We start from the raw sequence: 22,082 nt of genomic DNA, 5'->3' as shown, positions 1-22,082 counted from the left end.
ATCTCCTGTTTACTCTTTGGAATCTTGGAGAGAAGAAAAGTCACTGGTCAGCTTTTCCAGAAGGTGTCATTGATTGTTCCAAATTATCTGGTTTCTGGCCAGGGTGAAGTTCAAAACTCCTGACTTTCAGGGGCCCTCTGGCCCAGGAAGTCTTCTCAAGCAGCTCAATGTTTTCTCAGAGTGAAATAGAACAAGGATGACCACTGGATACAATCCTAAAAGAAGATTTGCAATACTTCCCCACAGACCTCAGAGGTACAGATCTCCAATGATCATACTGCCCTGGGGGTCTGACCGTACCAGGTCAACACCAACCTTAAGCCACTCTCCTTACTGCTCCCAAGGACATACTGCACTAATTTTCACTTCCATGTTTTTATTCAATCCGTCCCCCTTGCTTGGAATAATACCCTCTCCTCCTCTATATACATTCTTCTCTTCCATTAAGGACCAGATCAAACCCCATCTCTTCTCCATGGAGCCTTTTCTGATCACATTGGATCGTTCTTTTTTGAACCCCTAGAGTACCTTACTGTCTATGCCGCACATCAGAACTTGATTATATACAGCCTTGCTTCATTTACTAATTGTTCCATCCATTCATTTGTTCATCTTGTCTCTCTGATTAGGCTGTGAGCCAGGCTAAAAGCAGGGACCAGGCCTTATACTTCTGCGTTCCCTACATGGTAGGTGCTCAACGAATCCTGTGAAACCAATGGGAGGTAGCCAACTTTCTCAGCATCAGCTTAGTATGATCAAAAGGCACAATGAGGGGCAACTAGGTGGCGCTGTGGATAGAGCACTGGCCCTGGAGCCAGGAGTACCTAAATTCAAATTTGGCCTCAGACACTTAACACTTACTAGCTGTGTGACCCTGGGCAAGTCACTTAACCCCAATTGCCTCACTAAAAAAAAAAAAAAAAAGGCACAATGACTTGAAGTTGAGGCCTCAATTCCAGTGCAAGCTCTATCCCTTACTAGGCAAGACATAAGCCCTCTGGTTCCATTTCCTCATCTATAAAATGGACAATTACCTCCTTACCCCCACCCCTAACAATTTGTTCTACTTTTTATTTGTAAAAAATATTGTTGGTGGCCTCAAGCTGTTTGGAGATCAAGAAAGGATCAAGGACTAGCCTTCTAAATACATTCATAATCTGCTTTTTAAAACTTTTTAAAACAGTTAAGTAAATTTGGCAGTGGATCTTTTCTGCTGTTACATACACCTTCTCTTCCAATCCCAAATACTATCAAACTAGTCAAACAAGAATAACCTACATGGGCTCAGCCCTGGTAGCAATGTATAATTTTTATGTTATGTATAAACACACACGGTTCCAAAGGTTTGTCATGTTGGGGTGGGAGTGGGGATAAGCTCCCACTCTCTATAAAATGCTCCAATGGCATGCGTCTCAAATAGCCTCTGACAACCGAAGCCCAACTCCTGGCCTTCTCGTGGCAGAACTGTTTCCACTAACAGGAGAAGGGGCGAAGGCGAGTCACTGGCTCCTTAAAACCAGTCACTTCGGGCAGGTGGGGCTCGTTAGCCTTGGCAGGCAAGCCGCCCAGGGGAAGGAACCCTGATTTTAAACCTCCGCTGCCTTGCGGCTATGCCCATATATGGGAAAGGCTTCGGGAGTTAACCCCGAGGAAAAATCAGGAGTCGGAGTCCCTTAGGCAGTTGGATGTTGGACATCACATCCCTCTGGCAACTCCTGAGGCGGCACTGGTGCCAAACTGTATTGGCTCTGCCTCTCCTTTGGATCCACCAGTATCTCAGAGAGGGGAAACCTGCTGCATGGGCAACAGCTTGTTTTCCAATTGATGTGCCCAGGCCAGCGCCCTGGAGAGGACACTCCAGCTACTCCTCATGGGGTAGATACAACACGGGATGCGGCAGTTACTGGTTAGAAGTCACTCAGGAGCTGTGGCTCCCGTATTGGACTGCACAGTCACATTGTGGCCTGTGGCTCTTCAAGGCGCTGATCCATGGTTATCCGTGACTGATGGGAGGCCTACACAGAAACACACACACACACACACACACACACACACACACACACACACACACACACACACACACATCCCTTTCAATATGACTCCTTTTAAGTGAGGGACCCCGCTAGAGGGTAGGACCCCTGACCATTCTAACACAGTTAAGGTGAATTTGTCAGGGACCTTGCAAAATATATTCTGGGTCAGGTCTTGGTTAGACTAGTTGACCTTTGAGGTCCTTTCTGACTTTGAGATTCTAACTCCTCACACTCCATCTGCTGTGAGGATCAAATGCTGTGAAAGCCCTTTGTAAATTTGAAGGTGGTATACTATTATGATGATGATGACTCTGGGGAGGTACAGGAAGGTCCAAATCCAGGTGCCAGAAAATAACAAAAGCATGATGGTATTAAGCATAATAGGGAAGAACTGCTGGGGACCTGGAGAACTTAGAGTGACTCATGAGCAGTACTCATGTGAGTACTTTGTGCTCAGCCCAGTACAAAGCATGCCAGGAAGGAAAACCAATGAAATAAAAGGCACTTCTCAGGGCCTAATAAAATACAGTACACACAGGTACTGAGAGGATGAAAAGAGGAAGAAGCTTTGCGGAGGAAGTGAATCTTAAGTTGGGTCTGGGATATCTAAGGGGAAAAAAAGAGGTTCCTGAATTTGACCAACTAGTTTCTTTGCCTAACAGTTGTGGAATGCTGACTTCTTTTTCCTCTATTTCTCATCCTTTCCCCTTGACTCAGATAGTTTGGGTGGATACATTGACTCAACATTTCTTCCTCCTCCACACATATAGTCCTGACTTGCAACCTATAGCCCTGCAGTCAACCATGCCATTGCTGCTATGACTATGTCGATGCATCTTTGCCTTGCAGGTCCCTGGTATCTGAATCGGTGAACAGTTTCACCTCTCCCAGTTAGCTGAGAATCAGTGCACTTAACAAATAGCTTGATGGCCTCACTGTCTTGTGAGTATTAGTGGATTTCTGTGTTGAACTCTATTCTTGAGTAACTTTTAGGGGCCCAGCTTAAAAAGGTAACACTCCTATTGTGCTGCCATTCCATCTCACTCCACACCACGCCGCCCCCCCCCCCCAAAAAAGAAAAGTCTGCAAAGAATTGTTCCTACTAGCCACTAGTAGGCTGAAACATTACCACTGCCCGTACTCCCAGAGCCTCCCAAATGCCAAGTTCTCTGGCCTACTTTAAAGAGACAACTAAAAACCTGGCTGCACATTTAATGGTCCCCTGGTTCCTGTATCATTAACCAGTTTGCTTGACTTTCTTGGAACATCCAGGGCCTGTTCCCAAACTAACCTGTAGTGGGCTACTGGTATTGGTTGGACAATGCTGTATCTACATGGACTGTGCCTCACTTTTTCCAGCTATGAAATGGGGATAAGAGTACTAACCACTTGCCTCCCAGACAGAGGAGTACTTAGAACCTTCTCCAAAGAAAAGTGACCTTTCCAAGTCTCCTTAATCGAGGGTGAGGGAGAAGGGAGGAGAGGACAGGAAATTTGTGATTTAAGTAGCAAGCAACTTACACTGAAAACTTGAGTCAATGCCAAATGAAAAACAGATTTCACATGGCAAGTGGCACCAACAACTTTTCTGGAAAGCAACTGTATATTTATACAACATTAGAACCCTTTTACAATGAGTGCTGGCTGGCAAGAACAGGATGGTTTAGGAAAGAAAGTTATAGCACCTATTAAGAATTAATGATACTCAGTTATGAATGTGGCACTTTCAGCCAGTTAAAACAGAACAAAAAACACTTTAAATTAACTAACAGAGAGATTTATTTCCCCATCAAGAAAGCAGGTAGTTATGATCACAGCTTACAGGTAGGGCAGAAACAGCCAAGCACTGCTCACGAATATAAGAATGAGGGAGAGCCATTTCCTATCGACCAACATGGGGTCAAGGCACCAAAGGCCACAAGTCACAGTAAATAGGTTGTTTTGGGCATATCTGACATGCCAGGGTCGTAGCATTCCAGCTCTCATGTCAGAGCAGCTCATTACCTGGTCTGAATCAATACTCATCCATCCTGTGTGCAATGTTCTTTCTTCCTTAATGTGGAGTGCCTGTAACGTGTGGCTCAAAGACAAAGGATCATTAAAAGCCCTGCTTTTGTACAGAAGTTTCTGGTGAGAAGGGGAGAGGATGCCAAGGATGATCTGTGGTACACATCTTGTTTGTCAAAGGAAAGACACTTAAGGACACGGATCCTCCTCAGGATTTCCACCAAAATGACTGAAAGGGTTTCAGGACAAAGCCTGTCATCTCTCTCCCCATCCCAGAGGGGGTAAGTTAGTTGTATGGAGCTTCACTCCCTTTTAACACAGTCAACACTGGCCCGGCACATTTGAGTCAACAAAGAAATAGAACCTCCAGGTTTTAGCATCAAAGTACAAAGGGCCTTATTTTAAAAAATAATATGTATGTTGCATGCGTAATACAAGTTCACTTTCTTATTCAGATTTCAAAGAGTTATTACAGAGAGTTTTCTGAAATGGCTTCAAAGGACCCCTGGGATGAAGTTTCTGGAAATGGAAGGTCACACAATGTGTGGGAGTTTAGAAGGGAAAGCCTCACGATCCTCTCTGTTCTCCCAAGTGCCGTCACTTTTCTCTGGATGACACCATAAAGGCTTGGCACTGGAAAACGTTCCATTCCATATTTCCCTCTTTATAGTCTGCTACTGAGGAGTAAAGACTAGATGCTCCGACTCTTGACATGGGTCCCAACTACCTAATCCAATAGAACTATTAATTTGCAAAATAAAAGCCGGTGATTCGGAGGTTCTTTCTGCTGATACTGCTACTCCAGGGGGCGACAGACTTGAAGCCACTCAACAGTCTCACTAGAAAATAATGCAACCTGAAAATCATCTGTTTAACCAAAGAGGTGGGCAGACCACACGCAGAATTTTAAACAATATGGAAAGAAAAGACAACTAGCAATTGAACTGGTGAAACGAGCTGGAAATGAGCTACTCACTGGCCTGGCGGTATTTTTTTTTTAAGAGCAAGGCACCAAACATGAGCCAGCTGCCAGTTCAGGTCTCCTGCTTCCTTCTCACTGTTCTGAATTGCAGTGATATTTTCTTAAGCAGCCATGAGTTCATAGGTCAATTGTTCCTTTTGCTTTGAACTTCTTTGCAGAACGCTCACTTGATCGAAGTTGGAACTTGCTCCCATAAATATAGGAAATGAAGCCATCGATCTCTACAGTAAACACACAGTTTAACTTGGGAATAACTAAAAGGAAAAAAAAGACAAGTGAGAAGAAATTCTGGCACTCGTTTGCTTTTGTATGTGACATCGTCATTCAGGCAATGTTATAAATGAGGAAACAGAAATAAACCTGACTTCTGGTAGTGATGATGTCCACAGAATGTATGGGAAAGTTTTGCAGCCGCAAGGCCAACTTTTAACAAAAGACATCAGTCAATATGACTCCAATACCTAATTTTCACAATCAAAAGCCCTGGGATCAGACTTTCAATACTCCCCCAGGGAAAGAGCTGCCTAAGATACAGGTTTTCTAGAAGACATTTGTAAACGAAACTCTAAAATTTCACTTTGCCTTGATTTTCATGGAGGGAATTATTTACGCTTTATATTATCTTCCTGTGTAATTTAACTAGGAGAAAAACTAATCTCTGCACCCGTATACCAACATTAAAACAAATAACTAAACAACTGAATTAATGAGCAGAATTCTAAGGTTTTGAAAGTTTTGAATCTTGAGGTAAGTATGCCTCGGTGTGGCAACTTTAAGCACACTCTTTCTTACTTCTTATTCTTTTCTTGAGTAATGCCTCCCAATGTTCAAGCTGTCCTTGAATGCTGCCCATAGAAGCAGAGATGTCCAAGGACTCAGAAGGTGCAATTCTTTATCTCCTTCTTCTTCTCTCCCTTCTTTTCTTAAGTCTCAGCATTTGGAAGGGAGACTGCTAATCATGTCAAAGTCTGTACTTGGCATCCAGGAATAGGCAGAGGGGTCAACTGTCCTCCTGATGCAAAAGGCAGCCAATGGCCAACCCTTCCCACTGCCAGCCAGCCTCTTCTGTTGGTGTGGCAACCAACCCTGGTTATCCACACTCACAGATAGCGGGCCATTTGGGGAAGGCCATGGGGTCAGAAGGGAAATAGCTTCTGAAGCTGGCTTAATCATTTCCATGTTCCCATGAGTTCTGCACAGCAGGCTTTACAGGACGAGACAGACATGACTACCTAAAGACACCCTGTGACCAGCATGGCAGTAACCTGCTTACTGAATGTGTGTTACCCTCAATGCTGTCATGCCTACAGGGAAGTGGCCACATACCTTTTAACTTGTCATCTTTGGTGATAATTTTGAAGACGTGCTTCATTTCCTGAAGCAGAATTCCCGTAATGCCAACATAAGAGGGGCATTTAGATTTGGTGACTAAAGAATAAAACAGAAACAATGGTGACAGTATTTATGGCTGCTCTGAGCCTTTACAAGGAGAGATACATAGAATGTCAGAGTTGGCAGGGCCAGTTGTGAGTAATTAGACCAATACTTCTCTCCCTCCCCAACCGTCTTTCCAACCCCCCTCCCCACTTTGTACAAATAAAGAAACTGAGGCTTGAACACAAGAGTTACGTAACTAGCTAGCTGGTGGCAGAGAGGTGAGGCAAGAAACCTAGGTTTCTTAGCTCCTGGTGTAGTATTCATTCCACTGCCCCCAATGTCCTCCAGGAACGTCCCTTCTACAGAGGCAGAAGTGGTGACATCTGCTTGAACTATGGGATGTGAAAGTGCTTGTGAGAAACTGTAAAGGGCTGTATGGATGTAAGGTATTGTTATTATTTTAGTGCCAAGCATCAAATGGAGGGGTAGCCAATTAATCATTAAACATAAATCTACAGCTGAATGTTCATAAATATGACTAATACTCGGCAGTATCAAGAGGTCTTAGAGCCCTACAGCATGAGAGAAGAGACTAATTTTTCTGCATGGGTAATATAGAGAAGAAGTCTATTAAAAGGCAGTCAATTATACAAAGGATTTGAATATACTACCTACCAAGAAGTACCCTTCCACGAACATCTTCAAATATGCCAGTTGTGATGAATTTCATATTATGGATTATCTCCTACTTTTTCCCTAGACGTATTCTTCATCCAAAGGGACTATTTACTGTTTTCCCAAAACACATCATGTACTTTTCCACTTTAATACTATTCCTTACATCTATCATGTCTTCCCTTCATCTCTATCTGTTGAAATTCTATCCATTCTTCAAGGCCAGTTCAAATGCAACCATTCCTTGGTGCCTCCAACTGCCTGTGATGTCTTCTTCCTCTGAACCTTCTGTGCATTTTCTAGCTCTTCTTTGATATTGATGACATTCACCTTTTTATTAGTTCTCTACACATATTATATTTCAGTCTTTCCCACCTACCCCCACATTCCTCTCCTATGACTATCAGCTCCAGGGGCTGGGTCTTTGTGTCTTACTCTTTTGTGTACCCTGCTCAATGCCCAGCATAGGGCCTTGGACATCGTAAGGGCTCAGTATATGTAAGCTGAGTAAATGAATGGATGATAAATACAGTTTTCACAAGCTGCCCAGTTTCCATCTAGCAATGACTTTTCCTAAGTGATGAGGACATCATTATGCAGTAGGTACAACTCTCCCTCCAAAAACCTCACAGCTTGAGAGGCTCCTCAGGCAAATTTGATTTTTGAAATGATTTGGGTGGACAAAAGCAGAGGAGAGGAAGTAGCACTTTACCCAGAAAGCAGTTCCTTCTGGCTAGTAAGATATTTTTGCTATTGTTATCCTGGAAGGAAAATGTAATGTACCTCACATTATAGTCTCAGAGTCCTCAACAAACTCTACTACTAGTAGACAGGATGGCCTCTGAGGAGTTCCATGGAATTTCAAAGGAAAGGAAACCCAATTCTTAAACCAAGTGGAAGAGAATGATTCTAGTTCCACACTGAGAAGAGTATAAGGTAAGAACCTCACCAGAACTGTTTTTATTTTCAAAGCATCCCCAGCGGCAGCTAGGTGGTACAGTGTATAGAGCACTGGCCCTGGAGTCAGTTCAAATCTGGCCTCAGACACTAGCTGTGTGACCCTGGGCAAGTCACTTAACCCCAATTGCCTTAAAAAACCATCTCTAGTCATCCTGAGGTATATCTTGCCACTGGACCCAGATGCCCCTGGAGGAGACAGTGAGGTTGGTGACCTTGCATAGCCCTTCCTCACTTAAATCCAATTCACTGCAAGTCATGATATCACCCCAATGTCATGGAGGACAAATAAGAACAACAATCCCCAGCACTGTGCATGGCATATTGACTTGAAACCTTATTGACATTTATTAAAAATGTAAATATCATCATATACCTGTAATAATAGCACCATGAAGATCTGCTTTTAACAACTTGGCTTGAATAATCTGTGGTTGCCTATAAGACAAAAGATTTAACTACATCACCTCCAAATACAGAGTTCTGAAAGAGCCAAACCCAGAAACGCTACTTCAAACTGATACAGTGAAAGAACCACAAGCCTGGCTCTTGAGGTTTCATTTCTGGTAGCAATGAGAGCTAGAATTTAGAAAAGAAGAAATTTAACTCACATGTCTGGCTTAAGACCATTGCACAAGTCCCGGATATATTGTTTCCAGAGATTATGCAGAGGGAGAAACAGGCTATATCTAAAATGAATTCAGAAACAGGTCAGAGAGGTCAGGCAAAATTAATCAAAGATTACTATATTTATGGTTTGTGAAAATGCAGCGGTACAGGGGAGTTGCAAGGTCCCTGAAAAACATTAAAACAACAACTACAATCCAATTTCAAGAAATTAAACTTTCTGAACACAAAACCTGATTAGCAGGGACTAGCAACTATTAAAATCTCACAGTTCCCTTTCAGGTTACTGAAAATGCCTTTATTTTAAGCAATATCAGTAGGAAGATACACAACCAAAGAATTCAAACAAAGGCATTCATGTTGCTTGGGAGGGGGTTGAGCTGATACTGGATACACAAGAGTAGGGGAAATGACTCTGGTGTTCTATTCCCCAGTTTTACCAACAATTCAGTTCTCAACTCAGAAGGCTTTTGATTGCTGCCTTTACACAATTCTGACATTGATGATGAAGATTCTTTTGACACAAAGCTGTTCATGTGCAAACAGATTCTGAAGAACCAGGTACACACCTTTCAATATTAAAATGATGTTCTGGGACAAGTCTATAGCGCAGGAGGATGTACTTTTTGTGGGTAGTGTTATGTAAAGAAAGGGCACTAAGTCTAGGGTCAGAAGACCAAAGCTGCAGTGTGGTTCCTGATACTAACTAGCAGCTGACTGTGGTCGAGTCACTTTGACTCTCTGACATTTAGCCTCCTCATCTGTAAAGCAGGGACATCAATACTACTTACCTCATGGGTTGATGAGAGAATAGGGATTAGTATATTGTAAAGTATTTTAGAACCTATAGAAGTATGAGTTAACGAGGTACCATCTGTTGGCTCCAGTGCTCAGATGTATTCACCCAGACAACACCACTGTAGGCAGGAACTTTTCCCTACTCAAAACGTGCTGTTTTTGTGACAAGCTTCCACCAACACTTGTAAATTGGATTTCTCAGACTGTAGTCTGGAATGTAGGAGGTTGTTAGCTAAAGTTCTACAAACAGTGGCTAAAGGCAATCATAAGATGGGAAAACCAAGAACTACGGCTGAGGAAGGAAGATGTACTCCCACAACACTGTGACAATTCCTTTATAAAAATGTTCTAACACTTGTGGGTGGTACCTTCCTTAGCTAAAAAACTACATCTATGCTATTAAAAGTCACAACAAAACCCCACAGATCTTAAGAAATATCAATTCCTCTTTCCAATATTAAAACCTTAAGGACAAACTGCTTGTTGCCATGGGTAATGGTTTTGTGCATGACACTGATCTTAGCAATTAGAACTGAGACAGGAACCAAAGGATAGGCATCCTTCCTTCTTAGGCTATTCTGATTGGGGGAAAAAAAAAGGCAAACATGGAGAAACATTGGTAAAGGAAGGGCACCCCCTTGTGGCCGCACATTATAAAAACAAGAACAAGCTTCATTTTACCTACTGTGGGGCTCTCCAGTTACAAATCCCCCCAAATGAGGCTGCCCATCTCCATACAGAGAGGGGAAACTGGAGGCAAGATCTCTCACCTTTGCTGCTCTGGTCTAATTTCAAAGAGGCGCAACTCTCGTCTCTGCTTTGCAGAGAAGCCTTTGGATTTTCTTTTCCTTTCCTTGGGCTTCTTTGGGGGAAAGTACTCCAGCACAACGGCTTTGCGATGCATGTGGTCATGGAGTTTGGCTTCGGTCATATGGGGCATGCTCCGCTTGAGGAAGGCTTTCAGAAAGGCTTCAGCCTTATGGGATCCCTGGCGCTGTGTGGAAAGAAAAGTGGCCCAAGATGGCACATTTAACTTGGGCCAAGCTCAATCTGCTGCCTGACAGCTTCACCACAGTTAATGATGTCCCTTCTCTACAAATGCCTACACCAGCGCTTCTTAAATTTTCCCCACTTGAGACCCCTTTTTGCCCAAGAAATTTTTATGCAACCCTGGGTATGTAGGCATGCAAAATAGGTATATATAACCTTTTACTGTTGCCAACATTTTTGTGACCCCCATAATCAGTTAAGTAACCCCATTTGGGGTCGCAACCCACAGTTTAAGAAGCTTGTCTATTTTCTTGACTTTTCTATGCCTATATTGTCATCTATAACATAGGAATAACAACAACAACAATATCTCCAGGATCAACTTGTGGTGAGGGTCACAAAGAGTTTGGTAAGCAGGCCAGCTGTTACTCTAAGTATTCTTCATCCACCAATATTTCTAAAGCACTTTAATCTCTTCTTTGCCCCTTTCTCTTCCTACCTTCTATTATACTTAGCTGAGTACATGTCAAGATCTCTACCCAGTCCTAAGAAGCTCATCATGCTCCTTGAAGGCAGAGATTTTTAATTTTTGTCTATGTAACCACAGTGAATATCCAGATGCTTAATAAATATTTGTTGAATTGAATTTCTTCCCTTATTTTACTTGCTTAGTGTCTTAAAAGGAACACGACTCTAAAGGATTCCCTTTTCCTCCAGCCTCCCCACTGAAAGGAAGAATTAAATGAGCTGCACGGGAATTACTGAAGGACTAATTAAGAAACTGACATGAAATGGTTTTCAGCTTAACACCCCACATAGCCAATAAGTTAGTAAGTTATGTTCATTTCACCTCCATGACATCTCATACTGCTACCACCTTAGTACAATTATTATATTTCTATTTTCCATGCACCTAGACTATGTCAATATTTTTCTAAGCACTGAGTTTTGATTGTTTATTTGATGTTTTATTGGTACGTTTTCCCCCTATGAAATAATTTTCTAATGACTCTTTTTACATAGTCTCTCCCCAATAGTCCTCCCTTTTAACAAGAAGTATTACTAAGCAATTGGTCAAATGTCTCACTCCACACTGACAGTTCACCATCTCTTTGCTTCCCCAATAATCTTCTGAAGCTACAATTGGTCCCTGTATGCAACAGCCTCTTAACAGATGCTCCCACCTCCCCTCTGCCCTACTTTCAATCCGTTCTTTATACCACTGCCAAAATAACATTTCTTACACATAGATCTGTTTGTACAAAACCTTTTTAATTTAATGTAAACAAAATCATCCATTTTGCATTTCATAATATTCTCTATCTCTTGTTTGGTCATAAACTGTTCTCCTCTCCATAGATCTGAGAGGTAAACTATTCCTTCCTCTCCTAATTTACCCATGGTATTGCCCTTTATGTCTAAATCAAGTACCCATTTTGACCTTATTTTAGTATATGGTGTAAGATGTTGGTCTATGCCTATTTTCTGCCACACAATCTTCCAGTTTTCCCATCAGTTTTTGTCAAATAGTGAGTTCCTATCCCAGAAACTGGAGTCTTTGGGTTTATCAAGCAGTAGATTACTATAGGCACTATAGTGCCTAACCTATTCCATTGATCCATCACTCTATTTCTTAGCCAGTACCAAATAGTTTTGATGACTGCTGCTTCATAGAATAGCTTCATATTTGGTACAGCTAGCCCACCTTCCTGTGCATTTTCTTTTATTAGTTCCCTTGATATTCTTGACTTTTTGTTCTTCCAGATGAATTGTTATTTTTTTTTCCCTAGCTCTATAAAATAAATTTTAGGTTGTCTGTCTTATACATAGATCTGATCATGTCTTAGGCATGATCTCCACTCCAAAGTATTTAGCAGCTCCCCTGCTGCCCTCCTGAATAAAGTTCATACTCCTCTGAAGGTCACTGCAACTTGGCAAGACCCTATCCCTGTAGCCTCTAGTACAATGTACATCCCAGCTCTCCCACAAAAACAAACAAAAACCCCCAGACTGAATGTCTTGTAGACATCTTAAGCTCAATATGTCCAAAACTGAACTTATCTTTCTCATGAAACCTTCTCCTCTTCTTGACTTCCCTGTTACTGTTGTGGGTACTACCACCCTTCCAGTCAACCAGGTTTGCAACCTAAGTGTCATCCTTGGCTTTTCATTCTCTTTTAGTCCCTAAATCCAGCCTGTTGCCAGGTCCTGTCAAGACTATCTTCACAACATCTATCATATATGGCCCCTTGTCTGCTCTTACACTGCCACCACCCTGGTACAGACCTTCATCGCCTCACACCTAGACTACTGCAAAAACTGGCTGGTCATCTCCCTGCCTCAAGTCCTTCCTTGCTCCAGGCCATCTTCCACTCAGCTGTTAAAGGGATCTTCTTAAAGCCTAAGTCTAGCAAATACAAAATCCTTTAAAACCTCTCACAACCTGGCTGCTTCCTATCTTTCCAGTCTTCTTTCACATTATTCCCCTTCAGATACTCTGTGATCCAGTGACACTGGCTTCCTTGCTGTTCCACAGGACACTCCCTATCACTGAACTCCAAGCATTTTCATCAGCAGTCTCCCATGTCTGGAATTTTCTCCCTCACCTCAGCTTACTGGCTTCCTTCAAGTCTCAGCTAAAGTCCCTTTTCATTAAATTGTGAGATTTTCGAGAACAGGTACTGTGTTTTTTCTTACTTTGTATGCTCAGTGATTAGTACAGTGCCTAGCATATAGTAGGCACTTAACATGCTTGTTGACTGTGTGCCTCTGAGTCTTTGTTCGTGGCTTTCCTTGTGGCTAGAATATTCTTTATTGCCTTCTTTTCTTGTTAATTTCCTGCTCAGTCTTTATAGTCTAACATATGCCACTTCCATTGTTCAGCCTTCTCTGATCCCTTGAGATAGTAAAGGCCATTCCCCCACAAATAGCAAGATAATTTCCTTTTAAGACATATTAATATGTTATATACAAATATATCTAAACTCTCCTGGAATCTGTTCTCATTTGAGGATCAGTATAGCCTCTTCTATTCTACTTCCAAGTACTTGATACCCACGAATGTCAAAGAGAGGCTTAAGTCAGTTGCCAGTTTACGTTCTGCCACAGAGAATGGCCACACTAACCTCTACTCTGCTTCTCTGAGCTTTCCTTTTGACTAAAAGACCACTGGACAACATGGTAACAAAACCCTTTCTAGTCCTGCCATATGTACACTGTCCTTGGAGTGCCCTCCTCTGATGCTTCACTGTGGCCTGGGTATTCTTGAGGTTAACAGAGCTGAGCAATGCATGTCTACCCAAACTGGAAAGACTCCAAGTCCAGAGCTGGCTAGCTGGCCATGTGCACAAAGCCTCTTCTCTAGGGGGGCTGGAGGGTGATGAACTTGTCTGTCATCATTCCCGAAGGCTGTCTATGAAGCCTAGAGAGGTTGAAGGAATACCCACACTCATACGAATGAAACAAAGGCGCTTTAAGTACAAGCATATGTGGCTTGAGTTACATGACTTGGGTATTAATCTGCTGAGATGAATGAAGTCTATTCTGAGGCTACAAGGAGATTTACCTTTAATATGAGGGAAGGTATTAAAAATGGCTACTCCAAAGAGGGCTGTTTGTGTCAGGTCACTGTGTTGTACAGAAAGTAGCATGCTGACCACCAAGGAAAAAGCCAAATGTATCTTCCAAAATCCCATACTTCTTACAATCAGTCTTGGAAATGGAAGGACTTTCTAGGCACATTCCCCCCTCTTTTCAAAGGGGGAGTTTATGTCTGAAAAAAGAACAGCTCATCACATGTCCTCAAGCTGCAATTAGAGCACAACCATATCTGCAAAGAACCCTGGCATACTTTGATAACTTCAGTTCCTCATGTTATCTGCTTCCCCAGAACCCCTATGACACCCCACACTATTCAACAGGTAGTAACTAATAAGGCCAGGCAGCACATGCTATCTTTTTTTGCATGTTCAAGTCTTGTCTCCCTATACAGATTAAGGTATCTCCAGGTACATACCATGTTGAATATTTCTTTGCATCTTTAACAGAGTATATCATGGTCTTTGTACACAATTGTTTAATGATAACTTATTTTTTAAAGGAAGAAGCTCTTTAATAATTTGATGAGTTATCAGAAGATAATATTTTTATTAATTTTTTAAAAAATCACCTAAAGTTTCCTTTTTGAAGAGCAGCTTACCAGGTGCATTCAATTTTCAAAATTTAAAGCATTAATGCCAACATTATATGGCACAAGCAGACTGGGTAAGAACCATTTGATGCTAAAAGATGTGTCATTAAAAACCCCTTCTATGTAACTGTTTATAGGGGCCAGCAAAGCACAGTGACAAGGTCAGACAATGGCTTAAGGGGCAGTTTTGTAATGGCCATGACCAAGTATCCCTTACCTATTGTTTATATTCCATATGACATCAGAAAACCAAACAGCTGAAGTCAATTTAAATTTTATTTTAGTAAGATGGGAAAACAAGCCTTGTTGGTATAAGACACAGAACACTTAAATAACTGTTTCTTTGGTTAAGTCTATTAATCCAATCCAACAATTATCCATTAAATGCCTATTATATGCAAGGCACTATGCTAGAAGCTAGTGCAATTAGGCAGCACAGGGAATAGAGCATGTGGCCTGGAGTCAGGAAGACCTGAGTTCAAATGTGACTTCAGATGCTTACTAGCTGTGTGAACCTGGGCAAGTCCTTTAACTGTTTGCCTCAGTTCCTCAACTGTAAAATGAGCAGGAGAAAGAAATGGCAAACAACTCAGGTGTCTCTGTCAGGAACACCCCAAATATTGAAGAATCAGACATGACTGAAACGAGTGAATAACAAAAAATTCTAGAAGCTGAGGATATGAAGACAAAACAGAAGTACCGTTCTTCCTTTCTCCTCTACCTCCTACCCTCACCTAAAGCTTACATTTTGAAAAAGTTTGGTGTAGATAAAGCACAAATCTACATCTCTGTGTGTGTGTGTTTATGCTGTATACAGTTTGACAATCACAGAAAAGACAGAGAATATAACTAGGATAGCTATAACAGCATCCATGATACTGCTATAGCCAGGATATTTTCAATCCTTGTCACCACTTTTCTTTCCTGTTTCCCTTTCCAAACAGAGAAAGTGACACTTGCTTCTAAAGATTAGCAAATTACAGTACACACTGTACCTGAACATCGAGTTCTATGGCCTCTTCTTGAGAGAAAGCTTGGTAAATCAAATCTAGAAAACAAACCAAAAAGATATTATCGGGGGCCTCCATTAAGCATGGCCCCAATATTTAAGAAAACATCTAATCAATGAAATCTAAAGGTAACTATTTAATATGGAGGGAAGGGAGAAGTAGAGTTTCAGGGGTTCCAGGCAGTCTCTCATTTTGCTCCAAGGCCATTTTAATCTCAGGGATGTTAAGAGGTGGTATGCCACAGAGCTTGGAGACATGAGAACTGCAGAAAATAATCTTAATGAATTTATACATAATGTAACTACAGTTCAATTTACAACATTTACATAATACTGAACTTTTGAAGGGCTCAGACCATTTTGAAACTTCTGTGGGATCAGAATAGCTCCATCTCTTTACTGTAGCTTGGATGGCTAGATGCTCAAGGAAAAGTGACTCAGTATCTAAGTGGCCAGTAAAGTAGGTTCACATGACTTGCTCAAGTTCACGCCTGTCCACCTGTGTTGGCTCTCTGTACATGAGAAGGGGTAGGAATACTCAAAGTCAAAAGACCAGATTTTGAGTTCTGGCTCTTTCACTTATTAGCCATGTAGCCCTAGACAAATCACTTAATAATAATAGTATCAATAATTGTAAGCTCCTTGGATAGGACTCTTTTTCTTTTTTTGAACCCCAGCACTTAGCACAGTGCCTGGCACATAGTAGGTGCTTAATAATGTTTTTTGATTACTGATTAATATTTATTGATTGTTAGCATTTATATAGCACTTAAAGTTTCTGAAGTGCTTTACAAAGATCCACACGAGAATCCTAGGATGTAGATTTTATTATTACTCAAATTTTACTGATGAGGTAACAGAAACTAAGAGAGATTAAGTAACTTGTCCAGGGCCACTCAGTTAATAAGTATCTGAGGCAGAATTTGAATTCAATTCTTCTTGACTCCAGGTCCAGCACTCTGTTCACTGGAGCACCTAAATGGTTCTAACTTGAGCCTGTTTTCTGATTTATAAAAAAGAGGATAATTATTATGATAATAATATAATTATTCATGTACTTTCTATCTCAAAAGGTTGCTGTGATGAAACTGCTTTATAAAACTGAAGGCATTATAGAAATGTGGGTTATCACTATAACATTTAACACAATAGTTCTATCCTACCGTGACCATAAATGCCAGATTTTTAAAGGCATTGAAATTTTGATAAAAGGAATTCTTTTTAAAAATTAGGCTTCCCATAAGGGATATCCTTTATAAAGTTTGTGTTTGGAAAACATACACTATAGTTATAACTCATTTGAGGACAAGTACTATGCCTGCTAATGAGAGGGCCATATGCCAGTTTGTACTATACTAGAAAAGAGATGGGATAGGATGGGAAATAGGGTTTTTGTTCAGCAGACTAGTGATGTGGGAGACAGCCTGTGATGGTGTGTGCTCCACTAAGATTACTCAGTCTTTGCCAAGCATAGCTTTGCACTGCTCCTTTGATAAAACTTGGCACACTCTCTCAACTGATCCACTTCTGTGTTATGGCTTCCTCTTCTGAATACCTCCAGAAGTTTCTATAACTCTAGTGCTTTACAGTTTATATAACATCTCCACCCCAACAACCCTGTGAGGTAAGCTGTACAAGCACATTACTTCCATGTTACAGGTAAGAGAAGTGAAGCTCAGAGAGGTGGAGTGACTTTCCTAGTTATACAGGAGGGGCAAGAATTCAAAACCAGGTCTCTTGGATTCTCAGGCTGGTGTTCTTTTTCTTGTCTTTGTGATCCTTATTGTCACTTATTTGACCCCTTCATATACATCTTGTGTTCTTAGCTAGTAAGATTAAAGATTATGAGCTGAAATGGAAGTTGGAGATCATTCCCTCGTTTTACAAATCTGGAAATTGTGGCCAAGGGAAATGATTTTCCAAATTCACGCTACTTTTGGTGCAGTGAAAAATGCACTGGATTTGGAATTAAAAATCTGGATTGGACCAGCTCTATCACAACCTACCTGTTGAACTTTACTCTTGTCTCTTAACCTGTCTCCTCCTTTGTAAAACAAGTGACGTGCAACTGGATGTTCTTTTAGATCCCCTATCTAGCTCTAACGGTTTATGATCCTATGAACCCAGAACTGCAGAATAAGTTATTGTTTAACTAATTGGCAGCTTCCTCTCTTTTTATACATCCACTCTGCCTTCTATCTGTAGTCTTAGCTCCAGAATAACAGGGACTGATCTTCAAGGTTTTTTTTCCCTTGTGGCACTTAAGAGAGATGATCATACAAGTGCCCAAGTGGCATTTGCTGGAAGAGACCATGAAATGATTTGTAGCAAGCAAACGTCAGAGCTAAAACAAATGACAAGAGACTAGAGTCCTGGATACAGGAGCTGAAGAATATCAGGGATGGTTAGGACTTTTGGTCATAACATGTGACTGGCATATGATCAAAAGGCCCTTCAAGAATATTCCTAAAAAGTCACTTCCAGTAAGGTGAAATCCACAGCCTTACGAGCATTCCATTTTTGGACAGCTCTAACTGAAAGGAACATTTTCTTCCACTGGGTCTAATATTTGGTCTCTGAAACTTCTCCCTCTCTGCCCCGGAGCCAAGAACAAATTTAATTTCTCTTTTGCATGATGGCCCTTGATATAGCTCAAAACGATTATCACATCCCTCCCTACGTCTTCTAATTTTCAAATCCTGTCTCAGCTAGCCACTACTTTTTTTACTTTGGCAAGTTAACTCCCTCTCAAGGCCTCAGTTTTCTCATCTGTAAGATGGGTAGGAAGGACTAGAGATATGCCTAGTACAGTCTCCTCATTAAACATAGGCAGGGGAGCGGGCCGGGGACGGGCTGGCGTAGGGTCGTTCTGGAGGGTACAAGGCCAAGGCACGAACGTCCTGGCCTTTCTACAGACGCGGAAGACGAGGGCGAGGAAGCCGGCCCCAAGTCTCCCCGGCCGACCCACCGCCCGGTCCCCACTCACGCTCCATTCCCGAGCTGCTTCCGGCTCTGCCTGATGACATCTCGAGGCCCGCGCCGCACTCACGACGACGTCTCTCCGGCCCCTCCAGCTGCCTTTTTTCTCACTTTCAGCCGGTCCTACGCTGTCCTGTCGTGGCAGCGAGATGCGAGGCGAAGCCGCGAACCTGGCCGCAACTTGAGGACGAACGGGGAGAGAAAAGATAGGAGGAAGCTGGGACTCAAGAACACGGGAAAGATCAGGGGGCTGGCAGACGCCCGGAGATGACGCAAGGGGAAAAAACGTCATGCAAACGCGCCGACGCAGAGCGTGAAGGCATGCGCATTTCTGCGCCTCTCGGGGCGCCACTGTTTAAAAAACTTTGGAGGTAGCTGAAGCTTTAGGCTCCGCTCCTCTGTGGAAGCGAACTCAGAGACCTGGGTAAAGAGTAGAGAAGGGAGCGCGGTAGGGACCCAGAAAAGGACACTCTCTTAACAAGAGGAGTGCGAGTCGGTGTCGAAAGATGACCTCCCCTGCTGCGAGTGAGTGATCCCAAGTAGGGCGGTAGTCACACTGCAGTGGCTCTTAACCTGGAACCGCTTTTTAATGCTGAAAACTCCATTGCAATATAATTTGTTTCCTTTGTGATCCTCTATTTTGTTTTATGCATTTAAAAATATAATCTCTGAGAAGGGGTCCGTAGGCTTGATCAGGCTTCCAAAGGGTTCCATGGCAGGAAAAAAAAATAAAAAAAGGTGAAGAATCCCTGAGGTAGAGCTTATTTACCCCTCGCTGTGCAAGTAATATACTTCAATATATAGACAGATTCAAGATCTTACTGCTGTGGGGACTTCCTCCTTCACCAGGGCATTTCATTTACATGACAGGCACGTATTAAACTCCTACCATGTTCCAGGAGCTAGGGAATTTTTGTTATTTTTCTGGACCTGGATTTCCTTGCTATTGGAAACTCAGCCAATACATTGGCACTGGTTTTGCATTTTACCGACTTCGAGAGGTGCCTAGGGCGCAGAAAGGTTAAGGGATTTTGCCCTGGGTCACAAAGTTGGTGTGTATAGCGGCAGGATTTGAACCCATGACTTGTTGACCACCCAGACCAGCTGCCTTTAAAAGCAAGGTAGGCTAGGGATTCTGAGAGTAAGTACTTCCAAGGTATAGGGGACAGCCTGGACAAGACACAGAGATAGAAGATGGGAATACTAGACTTTATGGTGGGAAGTAATGTGAAATTCTGGAGGGAGCAAAACCAGTTTTGTTAAGGACTTTACCCAATGAGTTTATCTTTTATCCGAGGAAGTACTGGGGGAATCACTGAAATTTCTTGAGCAGGGAAAGGACATGGTCATACCTCTGCTTTAGGACTACCAGTTTGGTAGCTGTGTGGAGTTTGGATTGGAGAGGGGACAGATGGGAGGCATTGATGGTTCTGTTGGGTGTTTGTCCATGTCTTCCCATAAATCCTGGTAGAGAATTTACACAACACAACATATTGGAGCTTATTCTTTACTAGGCTTAAAACAAGTAAACAAAAAACCAAAGAGGTTACCATTACAATTCTCTAGCTATATACCTTTTATATTTTACTCTCACTGTGATTGGTTTAACTCCTTTCCTATTCAAATAAGTTCTTGATGCTGTATGCCACATATTGAGCCCATGCAATAAAGCTCCATAAAATAGAGCACTGGCCCTGGATTCAGGAGGACCTGAGTTCAAATCTGGCCTCAGACACTTAACACTTACTAGCTGTGTGACCCTAGGCAAGTCACTTCACCCCAATTGCCTCACCAAAAAAAAAAAAAAAAAAGCTCCATCAAAGTGTGGGAGAGGTTAATCAGCAAGCATTTATTTAGGTCCTCTGATGTACCAAGCACTGCTAGGTGCTAGTGATACAAAGATAAAAATGAAACCATACCCACCCTTCAGCTTTCATTCTATTGGAAGAAACAAAATGTATACTTATAATTAAACACAAAATACATACAAAGTAATTGCAGGACCTGAAACTAGTAACTGAGGTGATCAGGAAAGGCTTCATGTAGGAGGAGGTGACATTTGAGCTGAGTTTTGAAGGAAGGTAGAGGTAAGAAGAGAGAATATTCTAGCCATGCAGTATAGTATACAACCATATAGTATTGTTGTGTCTGAGGAACAGCAGATAGATGAGCTTGGTTGGTTAACAGATAGGTGAAATATGGGGAAAACCAGTTCCCTTAGAGCCATAGGTACTTCTTAGTGCCAGTGTTTACCATTATTTTGAAAAATAGGCTTATTGTATCTGCTCCTGTCTGGTATCAAAATCTATGTACTAGGGGCAGCTAGGTGGCGCAGTGGATAGAGCACCAGCCCTGGAGTCAGGAGTACCTGGGTTCAAATCCGGCTTCAGACACTTAACACTTACTAGCTGTGTGACCCTGGGCAAGTCACTTAACCCCAATTGCCTCACTAAAAAAAAAAAATCTATATACTAGATTGTTTTTGTTAGTTGCTGTAGCAAAAAAAAAAAAAAAAAGAAAGAAAGAAAAGAAAAGAACTCTTTAGTGTCAGCCGGTTTGGTGGTAACCTTTCTCTGCGTCCTGAGCTAAGTGTATCCTCAGTGGACAATCAATCAAGTGTATTAAGTGCCTACTATGTACTACTTTGGGGATACGAAGGCAATTAATTAGACAAAGACCATTGCTAGTCTCACACTGCAAGCTTTTTCAGCTTAAGCCCCATTTGCATAGCTTTTGAGAACCTAGGGTTAGCTCCATGCTGGGATGTAGTGGAAAAAGTGCAGGTATTAGAATGTTTAAATCCCAAAACTCAATCCTTCTTGGATGTTTTAATAATAATTTAAAAAATAAATTCACTTAGCATTTCTAAACCTGTATTTTTCATCTATAAACTAGGAATTTTTGTACGGTTTACCTCAAATGTGAGGAAAATGTTTTGTAATCCTTAAAGCTCTGAATGGGATTTTTTTCAGTGGGATGTCTGAGTAGCTATAGTGAATCATGTCATCGGTATTATCTAAACAAGAGCCAATACCTTAGATTGGGAGCTATTCTAGATGCTTGGGTTCTAGTACTGTTTCTGTTATAAAATCACGGGCAGCACTTTCCCTATTTGGACTTCAGGTTCTCTACCTGAAAGCGAAAAGTTTGAATCAAATGATTTCTAAGGTGTTTTCTTTCCCTGACATTCTGTAATTCCACAATGAATAGCCTTAAGGGGGAGAGGACAGAAAAAATCCTTGCCTTTCAGATGAAGGAGAGATGCAGTTTCTGATCACTGTAAAAGTTGGATAATGATTTGGTCAGACTTGTATATTGTACCCCATGTTGTATCAGTGCTTCCAAATTAATAGCCACAGTTGGTAGGCATTCTTATAGGGCAGTCTTATAGGACTGAGGTGTCAAACATGCTGTGTAGAGGCTGCAATGAAACCCTGCAACACTCCTGAATCCTGGCCA

The 22,082-nt window shown here is 41.8% G+C and overlaps 1 protein-coding gene across 1 annotated transcript; it reads right to left on the bottom strand.

Moving 5' to 3' along the window:
* Positions 1-3,794: 3,794 nt before the first annotated feature.
* POP4 (POP4 homolog, ribonuclease P/MRP subunit) lies at positions 3,795-18,887 on the bottom strand. The gene is made up of 7 exons (XM_043988401.1): positions 18,631-18,887; positions 15,631-15,683; positions 10,227-10,450; positions 8,643-8,720; positions 8,408-8,469; positions 6,349-6,450; positions 3,795-5,276 (listed from the first exon to the last, which is right to left on the bottom strand). The coding sequence occupies exons 1-7, from the start codon at positions 18,668-18,670 to the stop codon at positions 5,140-5,142; spliced, it is 696 nt and encodes a 231-aa protein (XP_043844336.1). The 5' UTR covers positions 18,671-18,887; the 3' UTR covers positions 3,795-5,139.
* Between the last annotated feature and the right edge of the window lie 3,195 nt (positions 18,888-22,082).

The sequence above is a fragment of the Dromiciops gliroides genome, chromosome 2 (genome assembly GCF_019393635.1).
Source record: "Dromiciops gliroides isolate mDroGli1 chromosome 2, mDroGli1.pri, whole genome shotgun sequence".
Lineage (NCBI taxonomy): Eukaryota > Metazoa > Chordata > Mammalia > Microbiotheria > Microbiotheriidae > Dromiciops > Dromiciops gliroides.
Note: the sequence above shows the minus strand (reverse complement) of the source record. Positions and strands in the feature narration are given on the sequence as shown.

Excerpts from the sequence above, each read along its gene's own strand:
- POP4 (XM_043988401.1), bottom strand. The coding sequence starts at position 18,670 with ATGTCATCAGGCAGAGCCGGAAGCAGCTCGGGAATGGAGC. Across the intron at positions 10,451-15,630 it reads CCATAGAACTCGATGTTCAG|CGCCAGGGATCCCATAAGGC; the intron begins GTACAGTGTGTA and ends CTTTCCACACAG. Across the intron at positions 6,451-8,407 it reads TCATGGTGCTATTATTACAG|TCACCAAATCTAAATGCCCC; the intron begins GTATATGATGAT and ends TTTATTCTTTAG.